At 39.5% G+C, this 25,317-nt stretch overlaps 1 protein-coding gene across 1 annotated transcript in view; it reads right to left on the reverse strand.

Annotated features, from left to right (window-relative positions):
* thsd7ba (thrombospondin, type I, domain containing 7Ba) overlaps window positions 1–25,317 on the reverse strand; it is a 333,528-nt gene that overhangs the window by 306,248 nt on the left and 1,963 nt on the right. The window contains exon 2 of the mRNA XM_036576800.1: window positions 10,302–10,472. Coding sequence (XP_036432693.1) covers window positions 10,302–10,437 — 136 coding nt within the window. The 5' untranslated portion in view covers window positions 10,438–10,472. The remainder of the gene's footprint in view (window positions 1–10,301; window positions 10,473–25,317) is intronic.

Consider the following 25,317-nt stretch of genomic DNA (forward strand, 5'->3'; position numbering starts at 1 on the left):
CAATAGGAACATATTTTTCCTTTCGCAAGCGTGTATGAATAAACACGATTTGTCATTCTGTGGTACAAATCTGTTAAACTGATCACTAACTTAAACTACAAAGAGTTACTGTGCAATCGTACATTACTCTCAAAGCCGTTGGGCAGTAAATAGCAAATAGCATTAAAGGGGAACTCCACCGATTTTCCAAATTTCAGCATAATTCAGCGTGAGAGATGTAAACAGAGTCAGTCAGAGTGGTTTGGTGTGAAATGGTTCAGATGTCTTTACAGTGGTGGTGATAGGAACCAGGGGTCGCCATGACTACAACACAAATATAGACATTTTATTTACTATCCAGAACCACCAGTGAACCAACACGAGTCTTCTGAGTTTATATGGAATGTTGATGATGGGAAATAGTGGAAAACCTGAAATACTAAGTTTTCTCTGGGGACTATTTTGCCTCACAACACCCTGCATGTATCCCTCCACCATAAATGGTTCAGACAAATGGATTAACAAGACGTTTTAGGCCACAAAACTATCATAAATCAGTGTCTCAGTCATCAGGCAGTGAATTCATAACCATTTCCTGTAGTAGCTTTCTGTGAGGGAGCTTTTAGAGGTGGACGTCTGGTTCCTATCACCACCACTGTGAACAGTTCTGACTCTAAGTTTCTCTAGAACAGAGCGTTTCACACCAAACCACTCTGAATGACTCATCTCAACCACTTAATTATGTGGAACTTTTGGGAAATTAGTTCCCCTTTAACAAAAATAGCTGTACAAATGTGTATCGTAGCGCAATAATCAGATTACAGCTGGAGTTCCGCTGCCATGCAATGCATTAAGCTGAAGTTATTAGAAGAAGCGAGCATTCATTAGGAGGAGCCATCTGGACATTGGACGAAACGGTGGACGAAAAAAGTATCCAGTACTGAGAAAATTAATGAACCACTCACAGCGGGGTTTATATTTGATATCGAAACGTCGCCTCAGTAACAAGGAGTATTTCCAGCCACCCGGGCTTTGATTAGGAAAGAATCAGGGGTTGATTTATCAGCCATGAGAACCGAGAGTTTCAATCAGGACTGTGGCCAGGGTCAAACGCAGAATAAATCAGTTTTGTTAGCTGGAGGAAAAGCTGTAGGCCCACAGTGGCAGCTTTCATTGAATCATCAGCACAAGAGCAGTGAGATAAGCTGACCTTTCAGATTTTACTGGTGATGGGGTAGGGTTTGGGGGGGGGTGTGGGGATGGGACTATTACTACAGAATAAAACCCAAAAAAACCCCAGATGAAAGTGTTCATAGGCTCGCAATCCCACAGCCACCATTTTTGTAGGCAACTTCACGTTCATTCAGCAGCGCAGTGTCGGCTTATTGTGAGATAAAGCCGGAAGTGACTCAGTAAAACAGGAATTCACAGTTTGAAACTCATTTTTAAAGTGTATTAACCACCATATCTCATATTTATATGAAGGCCATTGAAAATACCCTTAGTTTTCATAGTCAATACAGGTTCTTATGAAAACGCATTCCCACCAGCTGGAGGAGAAAACACGCACCTTTGTTTTCTTTCCTCCTTTTCTATTTCTGGTATGTAATTTTTGTTTTACTTATTACTTTTCATAAACTATTGACTCAGCAATTTGAAATAATAAGATATGTCAAAATATTGTCTTATTTTGAAATAATGACATCTTCATAAAATATTGACTTACAAATTTGAAATAATGAGTTGGTGTATCAAAATCTTATGACCATTTATTTTCTCAAAATATTGACTTGCTTTGTTGAAATATTGACTTATATTCTCAACATATTAACATTGCATCTCCAAATAATGATTTACTTTCATTTTTTGACTTAACAACTGGAAATAATGACTTGGTGTCCTGTAATAATGATTATGCTGAACAATAGTTATGTCCTTGAAAATTATAAACAACAAATATCAACATTTTAAAATAATCAGTCATCATTTTGAGATATTAAGTCAATACTTCAAGCAAATAAGTAATTATTTTGAGATACTAAATCGATATTCTAAGAAAATAAGTAATTATTTGAGGAGCTCAGCCAAAGGTTTGAGAACATAATTCATGATTTTGAGATATTAAATTAATATCTGAAAATACATACAGGTTCTTATGATCGTTTCCACCAGCTAGAAAACAATCACCTGTTTTTTTTTGTTTGTTTGTTTTATTTTTTCCTCTTCTTTTTCATTTCTGCTGTGTAAAAATATTTATTACTTCCAAATAAATAATGACCTATTTTCATAAACTATTGACTCAGCTATTTGAAATAATGAGATGATGTGTCAAAATATTGTCTTATTATTTTGAAAATGTCTTATCTTCATAAAATATTGACTTACAAATGTGAAGAAAATGAGTTGGTATGTCACAATCTTGTAATAATGGCTTATTTTCTCAAAATATTGACTTACTATGTCAAAATAATGACATTTTCTTGAAATATTAACTTAGCATCTCAAAATAATGATCTGTAATAATGACTTATTATGCTGAATAATGGTTACATCCTTGAAAATAATAACGTTATTACTCATTACTCAAAATAATCTCAAATTTCCCAGAACACGTCATTATTTTGAAATGTCAATATTAAAAAAAGGAATTATTTTGAGATATAAATCCATTTCTTTTGCAATGCAAGAGACATGAGTTACTCGAAGCATGAAAGAAGCTAAAAGTGTGCCATTGTAAGACCAGCCTTAGGTTTGTTGTCTCCTCTGAATCTCTTGTAGTGTTTAAAATTCAGTATTAAAACACTGTTTGGCCTCACCTTTCCATTCCTCTCTTACTCTTTTCAGCTTGACCTTTAGAAACACTGTATTGTGACTCATGCATGGCACTATGCACTTTGAAAAATAACCAAAACAAATCTGAAACAGGCCGACTAGCTTTACAACATGCTGAAATTCTGAAGGGATTTTACTGTTCAGAGCAGAAGACGGTCACCAATCACCCTCCTCTCCACAGCCTGCCGAGGGAAAATGGAGAAAAAGTGGCCGGTCCTCATGGACTCTAATGAGAGCACTTTGTTTAAAGAGCTAAATGATCCTTGCGCTGCCCACAGCCTTGGGTGCCCTCGCGTCTCTCGCACAAAGATGAAGGTCAAGCCTAAAGCACACACTGTAATGTGAAAGGACTCTCAGACTGGCCGGCTCAGCGGGAAAATCACTCTACCTGAAACGATGGGAAGCGTGTTCAACCCGGGAAGCTGGATAAGCAAACTGTAAAAAAAAAAACCTCTGGTGACTGCCACACGGACAAAGCACTGAGACGTGACAAATGTCACGCCTTTCAGTCTCCACAAACGCGCAACATCCTTGGAGAGGTGTTAGTCCAGGCTCATGGCGACACATGCTCACTGGCCATAATGTAGTACAGAGACACCGGAGATGAAGTAATCTGACACGTCTAATAGAGCAGGACAACTGAGAAATGTGCCACCGTTTCCTGCAAAAGGAAGAGACAACAGTCTCACGGGTGGGCTTGGTGGGCTCAGGGGAACTGAAAGCTCAAGAGCCAGTCATGTACAGCATGACCCACAATCACGATCCAAGTGAGAGGTAATAATTCATACACTGGTTGAGTTGCTCAGCCGGTTGATTTGATAAATGAAATACTGAATAAAAATTAACATGTATGGGTTATTTAGGTGGTTTCTTACAGCAGCTCTCCATAGAGATCCATTTATTTCATAGAAGTCACTTCACATAACTACACGCCTGGCCACTTTATCAGAAACCCCTCCCTTGTAGATCCACCTTGTTTGTGTAGTTAGGAACTGGAGCGTGTCCATGCTCCACCCACAACTGCACTCTTTCATAGCAACTGTTGCCAGGTTGGACAAGCTTTAGCAAACTTTGGAAAAAAAAAAATCCCATTCAAATTAATGACACTTAGAATAAGATGAGTTGTTGTGGCTAATTAAAGCTACATAAGTGTGCAGCTATACTAATACTGATAGAGTATTCTACATTTAGGTACATTATATATCTAAAAGTTTGTCCCCATTCAGCTATACGGTCTGTAATTGTACTCTTATGTAGGTGTTTCTAATAAAGTGGCCAGTGAGTGGAAGTACAAGGTCATGGAGACCTTAGGCTCATGTGCGGGTGTTTCTAATAAAGTAAAATCATAAGGTAGGTGTTTCTAACAGAGTGACCAATTAGTGGAAGCACAAGGTGATTTGTTTCTAATAAAGCGGTCAGTGAGTGGACATACAGGGTGGGTGTTTCTAATGACGAGAACAGTGATTATATATATTCTTTGTGGAATTCAACCTCCTTTCTATCCATTCACAGCACGGCTCTCCTCCATTCCCACAACACAATATAATTCACTCCATTTAAAATTAGAATCAACACAGAGATTAGCCTTGTGATATTAAATCAACAGCTACACAATTCCTCTACCCACACACTGTTATGCATACGCCAGGAGGTTTTACATGGAATTATTAGTAATTCCTAACCAGGCATGTCTCATTTGCTTCCCAGCCTGTCTAATGGTTCCAATCACATGATAATCCCAACCATTTAACATTTGTTTGCTTGAGTGATTACATTGATCATCAAAGATATCTACAGTGGAAGCGTGGGTAATGGCTCCACCTCTGCAGATCAGCACAGACGGGTATACGCTGTATGTCCAAAAGTTTGTGGACACCTCCAGTGTTCTACCGCTGCACTAACAGCCTCTACTCTTCTAGGAACGCTAAATGTTGGGAACACTGCTGTGAGGATTTGATTGAGCATTAGTGAGGTCAGGTACTGATGTTGGATGGTCAGTTCTGGATCACTCCAACTCATCCCAAAGGTACTGGATGGAGCTCCATCACTCCAGAGAACACAGTTCCACTGCTCCACAGCCCAAGGGGGCTTTATACCCTCTAGCCCCTGCTTGGCATTGGGCATGGAGACCTTAGGCTCATGTGCGGTTAATCTAGAGCATCTCATTCCATCGGTCAATGCTTTACTATGAAGATTATACAAGTTTGTTGCACCTCAAAGTCATAGACTTTTGTGAGGACCAACTATTCTCATGCTGGGATGACAGAAAAACATGAAACTGTTGGAAATGTGAGGACACTGGACAGGTTCTCACAAGAAAAGCTTCTCTGTTTTCCACAAATGCAACTTTTTATTGTTGGAAAAAGAGCCTAAAGGATGTCATTTGTTTACAGAGGTTAAAATTAGGGATAGGTTTAAGGCATAGCAATACTCAGCTAGAGTGTTACCTGAGTGAATGGAAGTCCTCACAAATATAGTAATGCAATGTGCTGTCTCTGTTCTGTAGGGATGTGATGTCAAAGCCACACTCCTGCTGATCTGATGGAATTCTTTCGGAACAGATGCCCTTTCAAGAAAAATTAATCCATCTTTTTATCACTTGGGGAGTCGAGGTGAGAGAGCCGCATCAGAATGAGGTTTCTGCATACGAACGGAAATTTTCTGTCCTGAACACATCCAAAACACCACATCCTGAACAGAGCCCGACAGAAACCAGGGGTGGGACTTATACAGTAGTGAACCATTACTATTAGTCCTAGGCCTTCAGTTTGGGCCATAAATATCCAAATTTTCCACTAGTGCCTCTATGGGATTTATAATGTTGGTGCACTAGAGCTGCTGCCACTGTTTTACATTCCTAACAACTAACTGGAACACTGCTTAGATTACGACTCATATCCACAGTCAGTGATGTACCTAGAACTTCCAGAAGGACTAAAGTGACCGTGGTCAACCCAATGTAAATCAAATCATGATTGATTCCTCTGTTGTTTCCTAATAATGTTGGTAGTTAATCTAATGTGTAAGGCCTTCAGTGCAGCTCCTGAAGTCCCAACCAATGGGAGACCTCGCTTAGCTGTGTTTATCTAGATACCACCGTTGGATATTTTCCACTGAGCGTTTTAAGATTCACCACTTATTTCCAACCAAAACTTAAAATTGAAAAAAAAAATATTATTACAATCCTTACAGACTGCAAAAAATGACATCTTAGTAAGTGAAATGATCTTAAATCTGATAGTCTTCATGTTGACATTGCTGTAAGCTTATTATAAGATTATTTAACTTATTTCTAGACATTATGTTTTTAAAGTAATTTTATTTTGGAAAATTCTCACTATATTGGCAAATAATTTTGTTTATTTAAAAAAGGATCTGCCAATATAGTGAGATAATTTCACTCAACAAAACTTTAAATCAGTAAAACAGCTAGAAACAAGTTAAATAATCTTATAATATTCATTCAACCACCTCAAAATGAGAAATTAGACATTTACATCAGATTTAAGATGGTTTCTCATGTTAAGCTACCATTTTTTGCAGTGCAGCGTTTAAATAAAAGAAGTGCGAATTTTATTAAATAAAAATGAACCAAAAAATTACAGACATGCTTACATAAATGACTTATTCTCTGAAGGCCTCGAAGGCCTTCAGGGTTCCCCACTTAAGCTACATCACGATACTTCTCTCTGAGAGGATGATGTGTATGGTCACCATTTCTAGAACACTGAATAACTCCACTGATCATAAAACAGACAGACTTAGTCCAATTATAGACAGCCTGTAAACAAAACTAACCAGAGATTAGTAACTGCATAAAAAGGTTTAATCCATGTCCAGGAAAGCAGCCCAAAGTCATTTTGATGCTGTCACATTTGAATAAGTTTTCCTCAGGAAGCCATGTGAGGAAAAGCCCTGGGAATAAATCATTCCGGAGGAGAAAAACAGAAATGTCTTCCAGCCGAGGCTGAGAGATCCAAGGCCAAAATCAGATTTCACTTTTGTGCACAAACTAGAACAACATGTGCAGGACGCTATCTTACTTCAGAACGCCGTAGCCGAGCCCATAAATCTACAGCCAGCCTCAGCGGTAAGTAATTATTTACCTCGGCTTTGAGGACTGGGTGCAGATTACTATATACATCATTATATGTGATTGCATTCTCTGTGGAGAAGCTTGTCACCAGAGGCCCCGAGATGTATAATCCCCTCACAGAGCATATATTACTCTACTAACAGTCGCATTATTCCAGCTCAGTGTTACAAGCAGCAACTGTTCATTTGTTCCTGATGTAAAGGTGTGCGGTACGATCATTAATGTGGAGTCATAAATGTTTCTCTATAAAAAGGGAAAGTAATATTTATCCCAGCACTTTATTAAGATGTCAAGACAGGCATTCAACACAGGGGCCTAATCTAAGTATGAAAAAAGCAATGGTCCCTTGCCTAATATTAGACTACAATATAAATACTGAAAGAAAGAAGATGTGAGTCTTACTGAATCAAAAAGCTATGAGCTATGACCTCTAACAGGTGCAGTAACACTGTTACAGGCAGGGATGAGTAACGTTTGTTTATTTGATGTCTGTTAATGAAGCTTTAGAGGGCGGCGCTAAGTGACGTTTGTGTATTTGATGTTTGTTTATGACACCTTTAGAGGGCGGCGCTGAGCGACGTTTGTTTATTTGATGTTTATTAATGACGCCTTTAGAGGGCGGCGCTGAGCGACGTTTGTTTATTTGATGTCTGTTAATGACGCCTTTAGAGGGCGGCGCTGAGCGACGTTTGTTTATTTGATGTCTGTTAATGACGCCTTTAGAGGGCGGCGCTGAGCGACATTTGTTTATTTGATGTTTGTGACACCTTTAGAGGGCGGCGCCGAGCGACGTTTGTTTATTTGATGTTTGTGACACCTTTAGAGGGCGGCGCTGAGCGACGTTTGTTTATTTGATGTTTGTGACACCTTTAGAGGGCGGCGCCGAGCGACGTTTGTTTATTTGATGTTTGTTAATGACGCCTTTAGAGGGCGGCGCTGAGCGACGTTTGTTTATTTGATGTCTGTTAATGACGCCTTTAGAGGGCGGCACTGAGCGACGTTTGTTTATTTGATGTTTGTTAATGACGCCTTTAGAGGGCGGTGCTGAGCGACGTTTGTTTATTTGATGTCTGTTAATGACGCCTTTAGAGGGCGGTGCTGAGCGACGTTTGTTTATTTGATGTTTGTTAATGACGCCTTTAGAGGGCGGTGCTGAGCGACGTTTGTTTATTTGATGTTTGTTAATGACGCCTTTAGAGGGCGGCGCTGAGCGACGTTTGTGTATTTGATGTTTGTTAATGACGCCTTTAGAGGGCGGCGCTGAGCGACGTTTGTTTAGTTGATGTTTGTTATATTTTGCCAACACTAAATGACTGAGTTTAACGCTATTGCGAAAGCATCTGAAACAATTTAGTGAATTCTTTACTCGTAGAGATTTCATTGCTAAGAATAATAGCATGGAAATTACATTGATAACTTCATAAAGCATTTGTTTTTGTATTATCTGTCTAGACAGCACCTTAAATATCAATGTGTTCAAACATTCAAGGCAAAACATAACCAACTTAACCCCAAGCACCTTCCCATGTACACTCACAGCTGATGAATTAAGAGTTACAACCTTGGCACAGCATGAGGTGTCAAAAACACATGCTAACATGATACAGTCCAACAACTTGAAGCAAAACTACCCAAGCAAGGGCATAAAATAAACAAATCATTACTATTCTAAAAAAATTGATCAGTTTTCATATTTGTACACCATTTGAAAATGCTTGCTACCTTTAACATTGTGTGAACATTTCATTACCAATCAAAATAGTTTAGTTGATGTTTGTTGATGTGCCTGTAGAGGGCAGCGCTGAATGATATTTGTTTAGTTGAAAATTTTGAAAAGCAAGGCTTTTTTTAAGAAATGCTTTGGGACATCAAAGATCATTTCTTATCACAGGACCCAAACTGTCAAGTACCCACAGAGGACCAATAAAGGACCCCAGAGGACCCCCATGTTTACAGGAACTGTTGTTTTGTGACTGTCTGGAACAATAGAAACATAAACCTTGTCTTGTTACATGTAGAGAACAGGAACACTGACATCATTAAAGCGGACATGAATGATCAAAGTCTCATCACCATCAAAGCCGAAGGTTCCTCTTCTGACTCAAATAGGTACACAGGAGTATATTTAATAAGAGGGTCCAGGAATCAGTGCCCCTCCAAACCACACCACCACTACCAACACCAAGCTGATTCTGCTCAGAGAATCTTATGATGTTCTTGCTCACAGAGTCCTAATGGTTAAAGTCAAGTCTGATCCCAATTTTAACCTGACAAAATTAAGTCTGATCTCGACTGTAGCTGACGAAATTCTGTCTGAACTCGACTGTAGCCCACAAAATTCTGTCTGAACTCGACTGTAGCCCACAACATTCTGTCTGAACTCGACTGTAGCCCACAAAATTCTGTCTGAACTCGACTGTAGCCCACAAAATTCTGTCTGAACCGACTGTAGCCCCACAACATTCTGTCTGAACCGACTGTAGCCCACAAAATTCTGTCTGAACCCGACTGTAGCCCACAAAATTCTGTCTGAACCGACTGTAGCCCCACAACATTCTGTCTGAACCGACTGTAGCCCCACAACATTCTGTCTAAACTCGACTGTAGCCCACAAAATTCTGTCTGAACCGACTGTAGCCCACAAAATTCTGTCTGAACTCGACTGTAGCCCACAACATTCTGTCTGAACTCGACTGTAGCCCACAAAATTCTGTCTGAACCGACTGTAGCCCACAACATTCTGTCTAAACTCGACTGTAGCCCACAAAATTCTGTCTGAACCGACTGTAGCCCCACAACATTCTGTCTGAACCGACTGTAGCCCCACAACATTCTGTCTAAACTCGACTGTAGCCCACAAAATTCTGTCTGAACCGACTGTAGCCCACAAAATTCTGTCTGAACCGACTGTAGCCCACAACATTCTGTCTAAACTCGACTGTAGCCCACAAAATTCTGTCTGAACCGACTGTAGCCCACAAAATTCTGTCTGAACTCGACTGTAGCCCACAAAATTCTGTCTAAACTCGACTGTAGCCCCACAACATTCTGTCTGAACTCGACTGTAGCCCCACAAAATCCTGTCTGAACTCGACTGTAGCCCACAAAATCCTGTCTGAACTCGACTGTAGCCCCACAAAATTCTGTCTGAACTCGACTGTAGCCCCACAAAATCCTGTCTGAACTCGACTGTAGCCCACAAAATTCTGTCTGAACTCGACTGTAGCCCACAAAAGTCTGTCTGAACCGACTGTAGCCCACAAAGTTGTGTGTACTCGACTTTGTAACATGGCAAACCTTTGATAAATCATGTCCCGAACACCTGTACATGTAACCAATAGTCAAACCCCATTTCATGCTCTAGTCCTCGCACATAGAATTGGGAGCAGCGTACCAGTTTTCCAGGAGTAGTGAGTGTCCTTGGAGAAGTCTGCCCAAACCTGGACGACCACAAGAGACACGGACAGAAGCAGGAAGTTCCCGGCTCTCCACGGCCAGCCAGTTCCACCAAAGCCATCTTTTAGACTCATAGTCCAGCCTATTGACTTTCTGTCCTCTCCTAGACCTGAAAGAGGGAAAGGAAACAGAGTTACTTTGGCCAATTACTGCAGCTCACTGGGACAAATACCTCAAACTGACCACATACAAACAAACTCACACAACTGCTGTACTTGATTTCATTGTGTAACGGTTTGTGATGGTATTGATATGTAAAGTAAACACAGTCAGAAGTTTGGAATTCATAGAAGGGCTTTTTATTCTTTTACCATTTAAAATGATGACACCAAAACTACAAAATAATACATATGGAATTATGTTGTGACAAAAAAGAGTTACTGGTAACTAAGTTGCTTGTCACTGAGCACAAAGTCTCTTTGAATCAGGAGCAGAAAATCAATCAGGAGTTAAAATAGGTGATTTCTCTCTCTCTCTCTCTCTCTCTCTCTCTCTCTCTGTAAAACTCCCTGAGTCTAAGTGAGGAAAATATGCCAAGATTACAATAATAGAGGATATTTTTATTCATCTCATCCACACCAGCAATCATGATTCATTTCCAGGTGGTAAACAAATAGATCTGGAGACATGAGAACATTTTTCCTTCGCATTTTTGAGCTATAAGGTTTTGTTACAACAGCACGATTTGGGCAGTTTAACCCTCTGGGGTCCACAAACTCGCCTGTGCATCAAATTCTCTGTTTCTATATCTGTTTGTGTATCTTTGTGATGATCCAGCACAGAAATCCAGTTCAGACACTTCCTGAATCTGTAGAGTCGCCCTTTCCATTCCATCTTATCACGAGATCATACGACACTCACATCCGGAGTTATGAGCCTATGAAGAGGGGCTGAGATACACGTCATCTGCCTCTCACCGTGTGGAACTGGTGGATTTGTGTGTCCGTCTACATTCTGTGTGAAACTGACCAATGGACACTCAGGAAATCACTAAGGACTGACCATCACGCCGGAAACCCTTCATTCTTCAGTCAGTCCACATTGGAGACTCGTGTGAAACGGCGTGCAGAGAGTTTACAGCTGCTGAAGCTGCTGCAGCGGTTTTGGAAAGTAGTGATGAAGATAACGGAGCATTTAGATATGAAACATATGAGGATCATGATATATGAAGAGTCTTCTATTGTGATGATGTCAAGCTTGTAACAACAGAAGAACCCTTTTGGGTGCTATATAGAACACTTTTCAAAAAGGTTCTATATAGAACAATCTACAGTACATTCTCCATCAATCTGAAGAACTCTTCTCTTTACTAAAGAGCCTTTGAATAACCAGCTTTTTTTAAGAATGCATATAGAACCATAAACACTCAAAGAAGTATTTGCATGATTAAATGGTTCTTTTCATGGTGAAGTTGTTCTTCAGATGTAGAATGTGTTGTACATGGTTCTATATGGAGTCTTTTTTTTTAAAAAAAGGATTCTATTATGATGTCAAGCTTGCAATAGAAGAACATTTTGGGTGCTATATAGGACCCTTTTCAAAAAGGTTCTATGCAGAACCATCTACAGCACATTCTCCATCAATCTGAAGAACCCCTTTCTTTACTAAAGAGCCTTTGAAAACACCATCTTTTTAAAAAAAAGTGTTTATAGAACCATTTAGATGCCTAAATAGTTCTTTGCATGGTGAAATGATTTTTCAGCTTGGTGGAGAATGTGTTGAAAATGGTTCTATATAGGACCAAAAAGGGTTCTTCCATTGTTACAAGTTTGACATTGTAACAATAGGAGAACTGTTTTTGCCGCTATAGAATCTTAAACAACACATTCTCCATCAATCTCACCAATTTTACCACGCAAAGAACCATTTAAGCATGCAATTGGTTCCTTGAATGTATACAGAACCATTGTCTTTACTTAAGAACCCTTGAAGACCCATCTTTTTAAGAGTGTACAGAATCAATACTGAATAATAAACTGGAGATATTAGATTTCTGCTTTTGTCCAGATGCTGAAAATGAGTATCTAGTACTTTGCAACCGTTTTAACTGGATGCTGAATAATGGAAAAGTTCTCTCATGCCAAGATCTATTTAAACATGCAAATGGTTCTTTGAGTGTATTTAGAACCATTGTCTTTACTAAAGAATGCTTGAAAAACCATCTTTTTAATAATGTATATAGAACCATAAACACTCAAAGAACTATTTGTATGCTTAAATGGTTAAATGGTTCTTCGCACTGTGAGATGGTTCTTCAGATTGAAGAATGTGTTGTACATGGTTCTATATGGAACCTTTTTGAAAATGGCTCTGTATAGGACCAAAAGAGGTTCTTCCATTGTTACAAGCTTGACATTGTAACAACAGAAGAACCCTTTTTCGTGCTAGAACTTCACACAATGCATTCTCTATCAACCTGTGGAACCTTTTCACCAAGCAAAGAATCATTTAAACATGCAAATGGTTCTTTGAGTGTATTTAGAACCATTGTCTTTATTAAAGAACCCTTGAAGACCCATCTTTTTAAGAGTGTACAGAATTAATACTGAATAATATACTGAGATTTTAGATTTCTGCTTTTGTCCAGATGCTGAAAATGAGTATCTAGTACTTTGTGACCGTTTTAACTGGAAGCTGAATAATGGAACAGTTCTCTCTGAGTTTTCTCAGTGCTGTACATTAGGAGGAGGAATTAGCATCTGTGTGAACATCACTGCTGTAGTGGAACATCACTGCTCTTTTTGTGTAAAAGTTATTCCTTTCAGGCGTAATAAAGCGCTCCATCGGAGTCGGGAATGGTGGAGTAAGTCATTTTAAAAGGCTCTGCCACACTCGGAGCTTATTCACGGCAGCGAATTTGTCCCATCTTCTCTCGGACGCGTCCAGCACATCACTGTAGCGCGCGCCCACGCTACATCTCAGCATTATCTAAATTACGCTTTTGATAGATCGGCCGCGCTCTCAGAAGCTACACGCGATGATGCGCTGCGGCCGGGCGGAGGAAAGTTTTTTATATTGATGGATGAATAGCGATTAAACTTAATCCCACATCTCCCAATTGGTTTTTGGTTGATTTCATTGGGGAAAATTAGATTTTTATCTCGTTGCTTCAGCAGCATTTCACAAATTGGATTTGACAGGGAGATGGAAAGAGAGAGAGGGAGAAACGATGGAGTCTCATATCGTCTCTCAAGACAGAGTCAGACAATTTAAAAAATATAATAAAAAAAAACATTGTCTATTCTTGTTTTCAAAGCACTCGGGCAGCAGCTTCGGTTCTGAGAGGAGGTCCAGATCCATCCAGCACCAATTCAATGAAATTTCTATGAAATATTATGAACTATTAATATAATAACTATTGATAACTTTAGTGGTACGTTTTTCTCACAATCCTTATGATTCTGGAATTATTATTGTGATGCTGCAGTATATTTCATACTGATTTAAACTGCAGTTGCAATAATGTACATAATGGATTATGTACCTAAGTGTTAATGGAGCTGGATTAGCTTCACCTGTAATTTGATTGATTATCCCTGATGTTAGTCCAGTGAGAGTCTTCAATGTTATTTATTATTTATTTACTTATATTTAGTATTTACAAGCCGGCGGCACGGTGGCGCTGTCACCTCACAGCAAGAATGGCCTGGGTTCGATTCCCGGCCGGGTGACCAGGGTCATTTCTGTGTGGAGTTTGCCTGTTCTCCTCGTGTCTGCGTGGGTTTCCTCCGGGTACTCCGGTTTCCTCCCACAGTCCAAAGACATGCAGTCAGGCTGATTGGACATGCTGAATTGCCCCTAGGTGTGAATGTGTCTGTCTGTCTGCCCTGCGATGGACTGGCGACCTGTCCAGGGTGTATCCTGCCTTCCACCCAATGACAGCTGGGATAGGCTCCAGCACCCCACTGCGACCCAGAAGGATAAGTGGTTTAGATGATGTATGTATGTATTTACAAGCCTGCTCAGTAATAAGCAAATTAAATTCCGTAATTTGCATAACCTTAAACTCCCTCTGTCGCATTCTAATCTAATCGCCTCCTAATCATGTAATAACAATGTAATTACACAACATGTTAAAAATCTCTGTGCCTATTACCTTCAAACCAAGTGTTATTCAGATGTCTTCAAGCATTCCAAAGATGGGAGTGTCTACTGGATTTACACTGTTAAAATGATGTGAACTGAAATCTAAAAAAGTAATAATCAATACGTTTGATATTTTCTTGATCAGATTGTTGTGAGAATGAGATTATTCAACCACAGACAGACATTTTACTTGCTTTAAGTGGTTTTATCTTGTGAAGGTAGCTTATTCCACCGGGAGATTAATGTTGCTGGAGTTAAGCGTTATTTCTTCTTAGACGTACGGGCGGATAGTGCCTCAAATATAAACAGAATACAGATCAACAGAGGCAGCATTAATATTTATGGCCCACACCTCCTAAAGGTGAGATGTAGTTTATCAAATTTTGCTGGGCGCCGTGTCTCTGCAGTGAGGGCAACAGGAAACACAACACTAACACTATCTTCCTGTGTGTGTGTGTGTGTGTGCGCGCACCCAGTGCTTCAGTTCCTCCCAACCTGAAGTGGTTCACACACTCATACCCACATATATGAAAAAATAATTAATCGTGATTAATCACATTTGTCTTATTATGCTCATATAACTCTCGAGGGGAACTGAAACACATTTTATGTTCTGGATTTTTCCCCATTGTGCAAAATTCAGCAAATAAACAGCAATTGTGCATAAAAATCAACGTGCGAAATACATGGGGTTCTGTGGGGTTTAACCTTTTGGACCCCCTGAATGTCTCAAAAACAAAATTCTGGGGGTTCCCTGAAAATAAGCTTGGGACGTTACACTGTCCGTCAGGGAAGAATAGACACTCTAATACAGTTTCCGAGGTCATTGTTTATCTGATTCACCCACAATCAGCTTCTGTCTATGTTATTCTTAACTAACTAGAGCTGCAGCACTGCTGTGCCTCAGGGTGGCGCTGTAGCAGACTGGTTACCCACTTGGTCCTTCACAGTCTAGAAACTGTAACTCTGCTCGGATTCTGTAGTCAGTTCTCATAGTCGAAGAGTTGGATGTGCGCAGGCATGAAGACCTAAGGGACTTTGACGAGAGTCAAATCATCATGTCCAGACGACGGGGTTGGAGCATGTCCAAAAGGGCAAGGCTTCCGTGGCTCCCAGTCAGCAGTGGTGAGTACCTACTAACAGTGGACCGAGGAGGGACAAACCACAAACCAGTGACAGGGTGTTGGGTGCCCAAGGCTCATCGATGTGCAAGGACACTGAAGGCTCTCCCGTCTGAACTGAACTGACAGAAGGGCTACTGTGACACAAGTCACATGAATTTTCAATGATGGTTACGGGACGAATGTGTCACAACACAGCGCATCACACCTTGCTGCACATGGGGCAAGGTGTGATGCAGACTGGTCAGTGCTGCCTCCTGTCTGCTGTCAAAAGCACCTAAAATGGGCACATGAGTGTCACAACTGATCACCTGGTCCAGTGACTGCCATTTTCTTTTATATCATGTGGATGCACCCCTCCACACAGCACATTGCTCAGGAATGGTTTGAGGAACATGATGAAGAGTTCAAGGTGCCTCCATGGCCACCAAAGTCCATAGATCTCAATCCAATTGAGCATTGCTGGGATGTGCTGGAATAACAAGTCCGATCCATGGTGGCTACATCTCGCAACTTACATGACTTAAAGGATCTGCTGCTAACGTCTTGATGCTAGATACCTCAGGGCACCCTCAGAGGTCTTGTAGAGCCCATGCCTTGGTGGGTTGTTAGGCATGTTAGGGTCATAGTGATCGGTATATACACACATACACTAGATGGACAAAAGTATTGGGACAAACCTCTTAATCATTGAATTCAGGTGTTTCATTCAGTCCCATTGCCACAGGTGTATAAAATCCAGCACCAAGCCATGCAGTCTGCCATATGTGAAAGAATGAGTCACTCTAAAGAGCTCACTGAATTCGAGTGTGATGCTGTAATACGACGCTATCACTGCAACAAAATAGTTCACAAAATTTCTTCCCTCCTAGATTTTCCACAATAAACTGTGAGTGGTATTATTGAAAAAAAGGACGGGAAGCATTTAGGAACCACAGCAACTCAGTCACAAAGTGTCAGACCATGTAAAGTTACAGAGCAGGTCTCTGAGTGCTGAGTGCAGACTTTACACCTCCTCTGGCATCAACATCAGCACAAAAACTGTGTGCCAGGAGCTTCATGGCAGGGTTTCCATGGCTGAGCAGCTGCATTCAAGCCTTACATCACCAAGCACAATAACAAGCGTCAGATGGAGTGGAGTAAAGCGCCGCCACTGGACTCTGGAGCAGTGGAAACGTGTTCTGTGGAGTGACCAATCAGCTTCTCTATCTGTCAGTCTGATGGACGAGTCTGGGTTTGGAGAATGCCAGGAGAACGTTACCTGCCTGACTGCACTGTGCCAGCTGTAGAGTTTGGTGGAGGAGGGATGATGATATGGGGCTGTTTTTCAGGGGTTGATCTAGAACCCTTAGTTCCAGTGAAGGGAATCTTAATGCTTCAGTAGAACAAGACATTTTGGACAATTGTACACTTCCAACTCTGTGGAACAGTTTGAGGAAGAACCTTTCCTGTTCCAGCATGACTGAGCCCCAGTGCATAAAGCAGCTCCATAAAGGCCTGACTGGGTGAGTTTGGTGTGGAAGAACTTGACTGGCCCTCACAGAGCCCTGACCTCAACCCCATCAAACACCTTTGGGATGAACTAGAACAGAGATTGTGAGCCAGGCCCTCTCGTCCAACATCAGTGTCTGACCTCACAAATGCTCTTCTGGATAAATGGGCAGAAATTCCCACAGACTCTCTCCAACATCTTGTAGAAGCTTCCCAGAAGAGTGGAAGCTGTTAGAGCTGCAAAGGGGACCAACTCCATATTAATGCCTATGGATTTAGAATGGGGTTCATAAAATCTCTTGTACATGTCCCCATACTTTTGTCCATATATATATGCATGTATGTATGTATGTATGTATGTATGTATGTACAAACACCAACTGGCTATTTCAACTGCAGTTCCTTGCATCTACACTCTGTCCATTTTATCAGCTCCACTTGTGATAAAAGTGCACTCTGTAGTTCTACAATTACAGACGCATGAGTACATCTCATTTACTTGATACCATCTGCTCCTCTGCATGCTCTGTTAGCCCTTTTTACCCTGTTCTCTGGAGGTCTAGAAGGCCCTGAGGGTTCCCCACTGACCACTTCCAATTTCATTTCCTAACACGAACATCTTACTTGCACTAAATGCTAAGATGTTACAGAAATACTCCATTTGAAACACAGCGTCAGTCTTGGCTGAGCTCTCTCCATCGTCCGTCTCCCTCTATCCTCCCTGCAGGACGCAGACAGCTCTGACAGAAGAAACAAAGGCTGCTAATCCTCCTCCATTTAGTGCAGATAACTCCTCTTTCTGTGGGGATTCCTCTACAGTAATGCCTCCAGTTGGCTCCAGTCAGTCAGTACAGGCTAAGGAGTTTTGATGATGATTATAATTGATGATTAAAATTAACTGACACTTTTTTTTTAAGCATTTTGTTGCTGTCATAAGAAAACCTCATAACCTCATCTCAAACCAAGTGTACTGCAGGCTGTGTAAAGCTGCGTTGAAATACAGGTTTGATAGCCAGACCGGGTTTGTTTTGAGAACCACCATCTTTGACTTAAGTCACAAATACTCTGCTGATCAATAACGGCAGAGTTCCGAACCTCCAGCACAAAAAATGGGCTGGGAGCTTCATGGCAGGGTTTCCATGGCCGAGCAGCTGCATTCAAGCCTTACATCACCAAGCACAATAACAAGCGTCAGATGGAGTGGAGTAAAGCGCCGCCACTGGACTCTGGAGCAGTGGAAATGTATTCTGTACAGTGACCAATCACACTTCTCTATCTGTCAGTCTGATGGACGAGTCTGGGTTTGGCGAATGCCAGGAGAACGTTACCTGCCTGACTGCACTGTGCCAGCTGTAGAGTTTGGTGAAGGAGGGATGATGATATGGGGCTGTTTTTCAGGGGTTGGTCTAGAACCCTTAGTTCCAGTGAAGGGAATCTTAATGCTTCAGCAGAACAAGACATTTTGGACAGTTGTACACTTCCAACTTTGTGGAACAGTTTGGGGAAGAACCTTTTCTGTTCCAGCATGACTGAGCCCCAGTGCAGGTGGTTTTGAGAACCATCATCTTTGATAAGAGGGCCGTTTGACTGACATACAAAACTTCCAGTCATAGACCATTTAGTGCAAGATGTGCAATGAAAAACAAACCTGGAGTTAGTAAAGATGAGGACCTCTCATTTACTTGCTGCCAACAGTTTCAATCACGATTCAGAAATACTTTTTTTAAAACTAGATATCATCAATGTTTCCTGGTTCAGCATTTAGCTTGATAAACAGCCGTTTGTTTCTCATCGGACAGTTTAAATTCTCATATTTGACCAGTGATGTTTATTATGTTTGGAACATTAACATAGTTTTCTGTTTTCATTTTAGGGTGTTAAGTTTAAAGAGAGTGAGTTTTTTCTTTTTTTTATTTATTTATTTTTTTTTTTATTTTTATCTAACTTTAGTCAATAAGTTAACACATACTCTCATACAGAGAGCAAACTTTTTTCTGGAAATTTTGGTGTGTAATTTCTATTTATTGAGTTGAACATGGTGGTAAAAAAAATAAAATAAGTAAACAAATAAAATATTACATTTGCTTTTGCACATTTTCCATTTATTTTTTTCCAATATGTTAAATTAGGTTTTACACACGTTTTTCTATTTATTGAGTATATATATATATATATATATATATATATATATATATATATATATATATATATATATATATATATATATATATATATATATCTTGCTGTTGTTGGAAGAAAACCTCGTATCTCCAAATTACAAGAAAAAAACAACCTACTTTACTTTTAATGTAAGTCAATGGAACCAGACTTTTTTCCAAGTCATTTTGGGCCGTTTCTTTCGGTCCACGCATCATAAAATGTACACACAACATAAAGGACAACGGGCATTTTAAAAACTGAAAAACAACAAAAATGGAGATGGAGTTTTTCTTCCGACAACAGTGATATATATATATATATATATATATATATATATATATATATATATATATATATATAATATAACTTTTTCAAATCTTCTTATTAAATATGCATTAAAGGTTTGCTCTCTGTAGGCTATATTTGAATAGAAAATTAATAAAAACATGTATTTTGACCAGGGGCGCCCACATTTTTCGCTCAGCACACAGACACAAACAAAAGGTCTGTGCAATTCTGCAGTGCGATTAATTAAATTAAATAAATAAATAAAGTTAAAATAGCCCTGCTAATAGCCACACCATGTAACGGTCTCCGCTCTGCAATAAGGACACTCCCTCTGGCTGTAATGTGGCCCCAGAACAACAAAACTCATCTCAGTTATGAGCACACAGTTTACTCTAACAGACTTTATGGTCATGAGGGCTTAGTAATTCTCCTGAATCAGCAAAAATCTGCAGCATAATCAATACAACACAGCGATACGCTGCACTGGAGGTAACAGGCAGGGCACTCTAACGTCTCTCAGCGTGCTCTTTTAAAGGAAATCTAACCTACACAAACCATATAAAACATCTATAATAATTATTAACTATTAATAACAATAATAAAAATGGTATGGACATTTAAACACCATCACTCAGTGCTTCAAGTATAGTACTTGATATTTTAGGGTCAAATTATGAATGTTAAATGCATTGTTTGTGTGTCTATCAGTGTGTGCATTAAAATATATTGTATATCTTTTATTATTCCATGTAAAGGCTGGACTGCATGGTTAAGTACACTGCAAAAATTGTATCTTGTCAAGTGAAATTATCTTAAATATAGTCAATAAATCTAATATTTTCCCTGTTGAGATTGTTTTAAGCTTAATTTTAGATTCTTTTCCTTATTTCTAGACATTATTTAAATGTTTAGGTCATTTTAGTAAGTAAATTTATCTCACTATAACATAATAAATGTGCTTGAAACCAGCACAATGATCTGCCAGTATAGATGATTTCACTTCATAAAATTACCTAAAACAAGTAAATAATATCTAGAAATAAGATGGATAATCTTATAATAAGTGCACAATCATCTAAAATGGGAAACATTAGTCTTATTGACAAAATTTAAGATCATTTCACTTGAAAAGACACCATTTTTTATGGTTTATGTGCTGCTTATGCATTCTGGTAAAATTATCTCACCATATTGGCAGATAATTTTGCTTATTTTAAGATATTAGCTCAAAACAGACTAAATTATCTGCCAGTACAGTGAGATGATTTGTCTTGATACGTTTATTCAAGACAAGAAAAAAAATGCCTAGAAATAAGTTAAATAATCTCTTATTAATCTTACAACAATCTCACCATGAGAAATATTAGATTTGTCATCTAGATTTAAGATAATTTGACTTGATGGGTGCATTTTTTGCAGTGAGATATATATTTAGTCCATGAGCTACAGATCAGGCAGAATCGATAAAAGCAGATATGAAAGGAAGATTCATTCAGTTATTCGAATGCAGCCGGAGATTCACAGCGATCGTAAACTCGTTACTGAGGTGGTAGGTTTGACGTGAGATGATTTTAAGTGGTTTTGGTTGGAGAAAAAACAGACAGGCTGGAAAGAAAGACATTTTTTTTGTTTTCTTTTTGATTTTCTGTCATCCAAGAGCGAAAGTCACTCTGTGTTTCTGGAACGTAATGAGAGAGCAGAGGATGCTCGGTGTGTTTTCATCAGTTAGAAGCGCTGAATCACAGAGCATATGCTCACATCCAGTGGATCAGAGGAAAAAGGCTTCAGAGCCTTTTGGCTGCTGAATAACTGAAATTCAACCAGTTTACAGTTCAGCTCAGCTCAATTCAAGATTTATTTATGTAGCACTTTTTAAACAGCCACTGCCACAAAGCAGCATAACAGAAAATCGGGGGGCCAAGCCCCAGTGAGCGTCGCCAGGGGCAACAGTGCCAAGAAAAACTCCTTGAGAGGAAGAAACCTTGAGAGGAACCAAGACCCATCCTCTTCTGGACGACACGGCATAGCAAAACAATAACACAACAAGACCAACATGAATAGAAATCAATCAAAGATAACTGATGGACACTGTTAGAGGCCGATCATGACAACACAACACAGATATCAGTGGCTACAATGACCTCTTTATGGATGGCCACAACTCTGAAAGTCTGGGCTTAGAGAAAAATCTGATTTCTCACTAGTAATTATGACTTTGTGGTGGCGTTCATGTGCACATATCTCACAATTCTGACATCTCTAACAGGACCTGAAGGCAGAACTATGTAGTGAGGTGTAGGTCTGATAAACAAAGAGGTTATAAGCTTCTCCTACCCAAAAACTGGGACCTATTATGTTCAAATAAAACTGCATCCACTATTCAAATCTGTATTTGGGTCTGTTTAGAGCACACTGGTTAAATCTGATCATAAATCTCACCACCAGTGTTGTTATTCTCTCAGTTTCCTCTTTGGCGTATCTGTACAATCAAACTGACGCCTGAAGTGCGTGTAAATGTGAACGTAATAGTCTAACAACATGAAAAATGCTTGATTTGTGGTTAACAAACCGAAACTATTATCTACATCCAATGGGACTGCAGGCCAAGTCAGGCCCATGGCACAATCTCATTCGGCCGGCAAAATCATTGTAATTAATATTCGCCCATTTTACCATGAACTACACTACAGTCCCCAGCATGCACTGCAACGCAACGTGTTCTCCCACCCCCTCCACAACAACAATCTATGAGAGAGCACCATAAAAACAAAACAATACAAAAAACATGCCAGGTGTCTCGTTATCTGCAGCTAATGTAGTCTATTGTTTTATATTAAATTGTATATATTTGTTTAAAATCAATTTTGAATTGCTCAAGTATTCAGTGCCTATTTGTTGCGGTGGTAGTTTTGTCATATTTTAAACTGTTATGTCAAAATGTTAAGGAAAAATAAATAAAAACAGCTGGCCCACAGATTTGCTGAGACTTTTTTAATATGGCCCTTTTAGTGGTTGAGTTTGACACCCCTGATCTACATAATCTATAATACTGATAAAAAGAATACAAATAAAAAAAAATAACAACATTAATCATTTTTGAACATCCAGCACAAAAGTGGATGCACTTACTTAACATGCATATTGGTATAATCAAACGCCGCAATTATTCCAGGTTCCATTTAAAGACCTTACACTGTGCTTTTGTTTTGTACTATGGACTCCGCCCACAATACACAACACAGCTAGTGTCATAGACTGCAATAATACAGTGTTTAAATCTGCTGTTTAGGAAAATAATCACATCATGCTAAAGTCTAAAATTAAGATGTTTTGTTTGTTTCATATATATAATTTTTTCCAGTGGCTGTAATTTTAACACTGTAAAGTTTGGTCAATAGGGGGAGCAGTGCACTCCCTGCTTGGCCTCAAACTCCGCCTACAAGCACAGCCACTGGCTCATGAGCAGCTGAACGCTGTTTTATTTGCTTCTGCTGAAACATCTGCATGAATTAGGGCATGTTTCATGTAAATGATATGTAAATGAGGTGTTAGTAGGCTGGCGCTTGATTTCACGCACTAAAGCCGACTGCGCTCAAATCTTCGCTTGTACGAAAGTTTCAAAAATCAGATGCAGACTAGTTTGTACGTCGTTAAAGGTGGTCAAATCTACATTCGTTTTTAAGTAACTTCAATGAATGAGGGTTGTCACTACTGTCGGAACAAAACCTTTTATCTCCATTTTTGTGGTTTTTCAGTTTTTCACATAATTTGAAAATACCTGTTGGCCTTTACATTATATGTAAATTTCATGATGAATGGACCAAGAGAAACAGCCCAAAAATACTTGGAATAAAGTTTGGTTCCATTGACTTACATTAAAAGTAAAGTAGGTTTTTTCCTTCTCCTGTAAAGTTACCATTTTGTAGATGAGGTTTTGTTCTGACAGTAGCGATATGTTCATATAATAACAGTGCACTGTGTTTAATTAACACTGTTGTTATCTATAAAAGGGACAACACTACGTCACATAGCTAAAAACAGTCGCCATCAAGCCTGAATGTCTCTCCACTTTGTCCTGTGCTAACTGGTGTACATAAGTTTCCATTACCTGTTAGCTACATTAGCCTCATAGCTTCAGTTCAGAAACCAAAGAAGCAAATATCAGACATCAACCATGGCTCGGCTGATCGGCTGCATTTGGAGTGAGAGGGGAATTCGATTTTTTGTGAAACTATTCCTTTCACAATCTTTGCGAATGCTTACGAGCAGAGAGACGAAGAGTGATGAACGCAGCTTAAACAGTGAGACATCGCAAATCACCGTGTCAGTCCTCTCCCTCTAATAGGCCGAATAAACCATCGCCTTAAGCCGCTTAAGTGACAGGAAACGAGCAGACTGACACAAAATGGCTGCCATCCTTCTTCATTACGCACTGCTGTCACCCAGTGAAACGTTCTGGAGAGGCTGCTGGAGGAGAGAGCTTTACTCCCGCTCACCTGCACAGCTCTATATCCATCACAGCCCCGCAGCCGTGAACGCCGAGGTCCCGGCTGGGGAGTCGGCCTGGTGGGCAATTACACAGTCCATCACAAACCTGGGGACCCTGTGCCGTCTTCTGAAATTTTACCACTAACGTTTAATTTTCACTCTGCAAACTTTCAGTCTATCATAAAGCAGCTCTGTGCTGATGGTTTCTGTACATTTATCTTCAGCACTCAGCTTCACCTTCAGCAAAGTGTCCGTCTTTATATATATGAAGAGCAGGATTTACCTAAATGTTTTCCTTCTGTGCAGCGACGTACGGGGATTTGGTAGGGCTGCATATCCAAACAGATGGATTGATTAACAGCAACTGCTAAAATTAATTGTAAAAATATCTTAACTTTAAAATAATGTGTGTGTATAGAGTAAAAATAAATAAATAAAATGAAAATAAAAAAAATACTGTAAAAATATGGTAAAAAGTTTGGCAACGGGGCTTCAGACCAAACGTGTTAATTACCAGTAAAATTGTTTTTCAATGATGATCAAAATCTGTAAAAATACGGTCATTTAATTTCTAAGAAAGTGAAAAAAGTCAAGATATTTTTTGGGAATTTACATTATATTTCTGTAAATCAACAGCAGGGTTAAAATACAGTGTATGCACAGTCTGTTCATATATTTAATCTATTTTTTTAATAAATTTGCACATTTTACTGCACTTTGACAGTGAACCTACTTTACTTTTAATGTAAGTCAATGGAACCAGACTTTTTTCCAAGTATTTTGGGCTGTTTCTCTTGGTCCATTCATCATGAAATTTACATATAATGTAAAGGCCAACAGGTATTTTCAAATTATGTGAAAAACTGAAAAACCACAAAAATGGAGATAAAAGGTTTTGTTCCGACAGCGGTGATGACCCTCATTCATCGAAGTTGCTTAAAAACGAATGTAGATTTGACCACCTTTAATGACATACAAACTACTCTGCATCTGATTTTTGAAACTTTCGTACAAGCGAAGATTTGAGCGCAGTCGGCTTCAGTGCGTGAAATCAAGCGCCAGCCTACTAACACCTCATTTACATATCATTTACATGAAACATGCCCTAATTCAAGCAGATGTTTCAGCAAAAGCCAATAAAAGTGTTCAGCTGCTCATGAGCCAGTGGCTGTGCTTGTAGGCGGAGTTTGAGGCCAAGCACAGTCTATTTATGTATTTAATCAATTTTTTTTATAAATGCGCACATTGATGATTACATTTTACTGCACTTTGACAGTGAAAATACTTTAACAGTGTAGCAAAGACTTGCGTGCACTTGTT

This window comes from Colossoma macropomum, unplaced genomic scaffold (genome assembly GCF_904425465.1).
Source record: "Colossoma macropomum unplaced genomic scaffold, Colossoma_macropomum, whole genome shotgun sequence".
NCBI classification, from domain to species: Eukaryota; Metazoa; Chordata; class Actinopteri; order Characiformes; family Serrasalmidae; genus Colossoma; species Colossoma macropomum.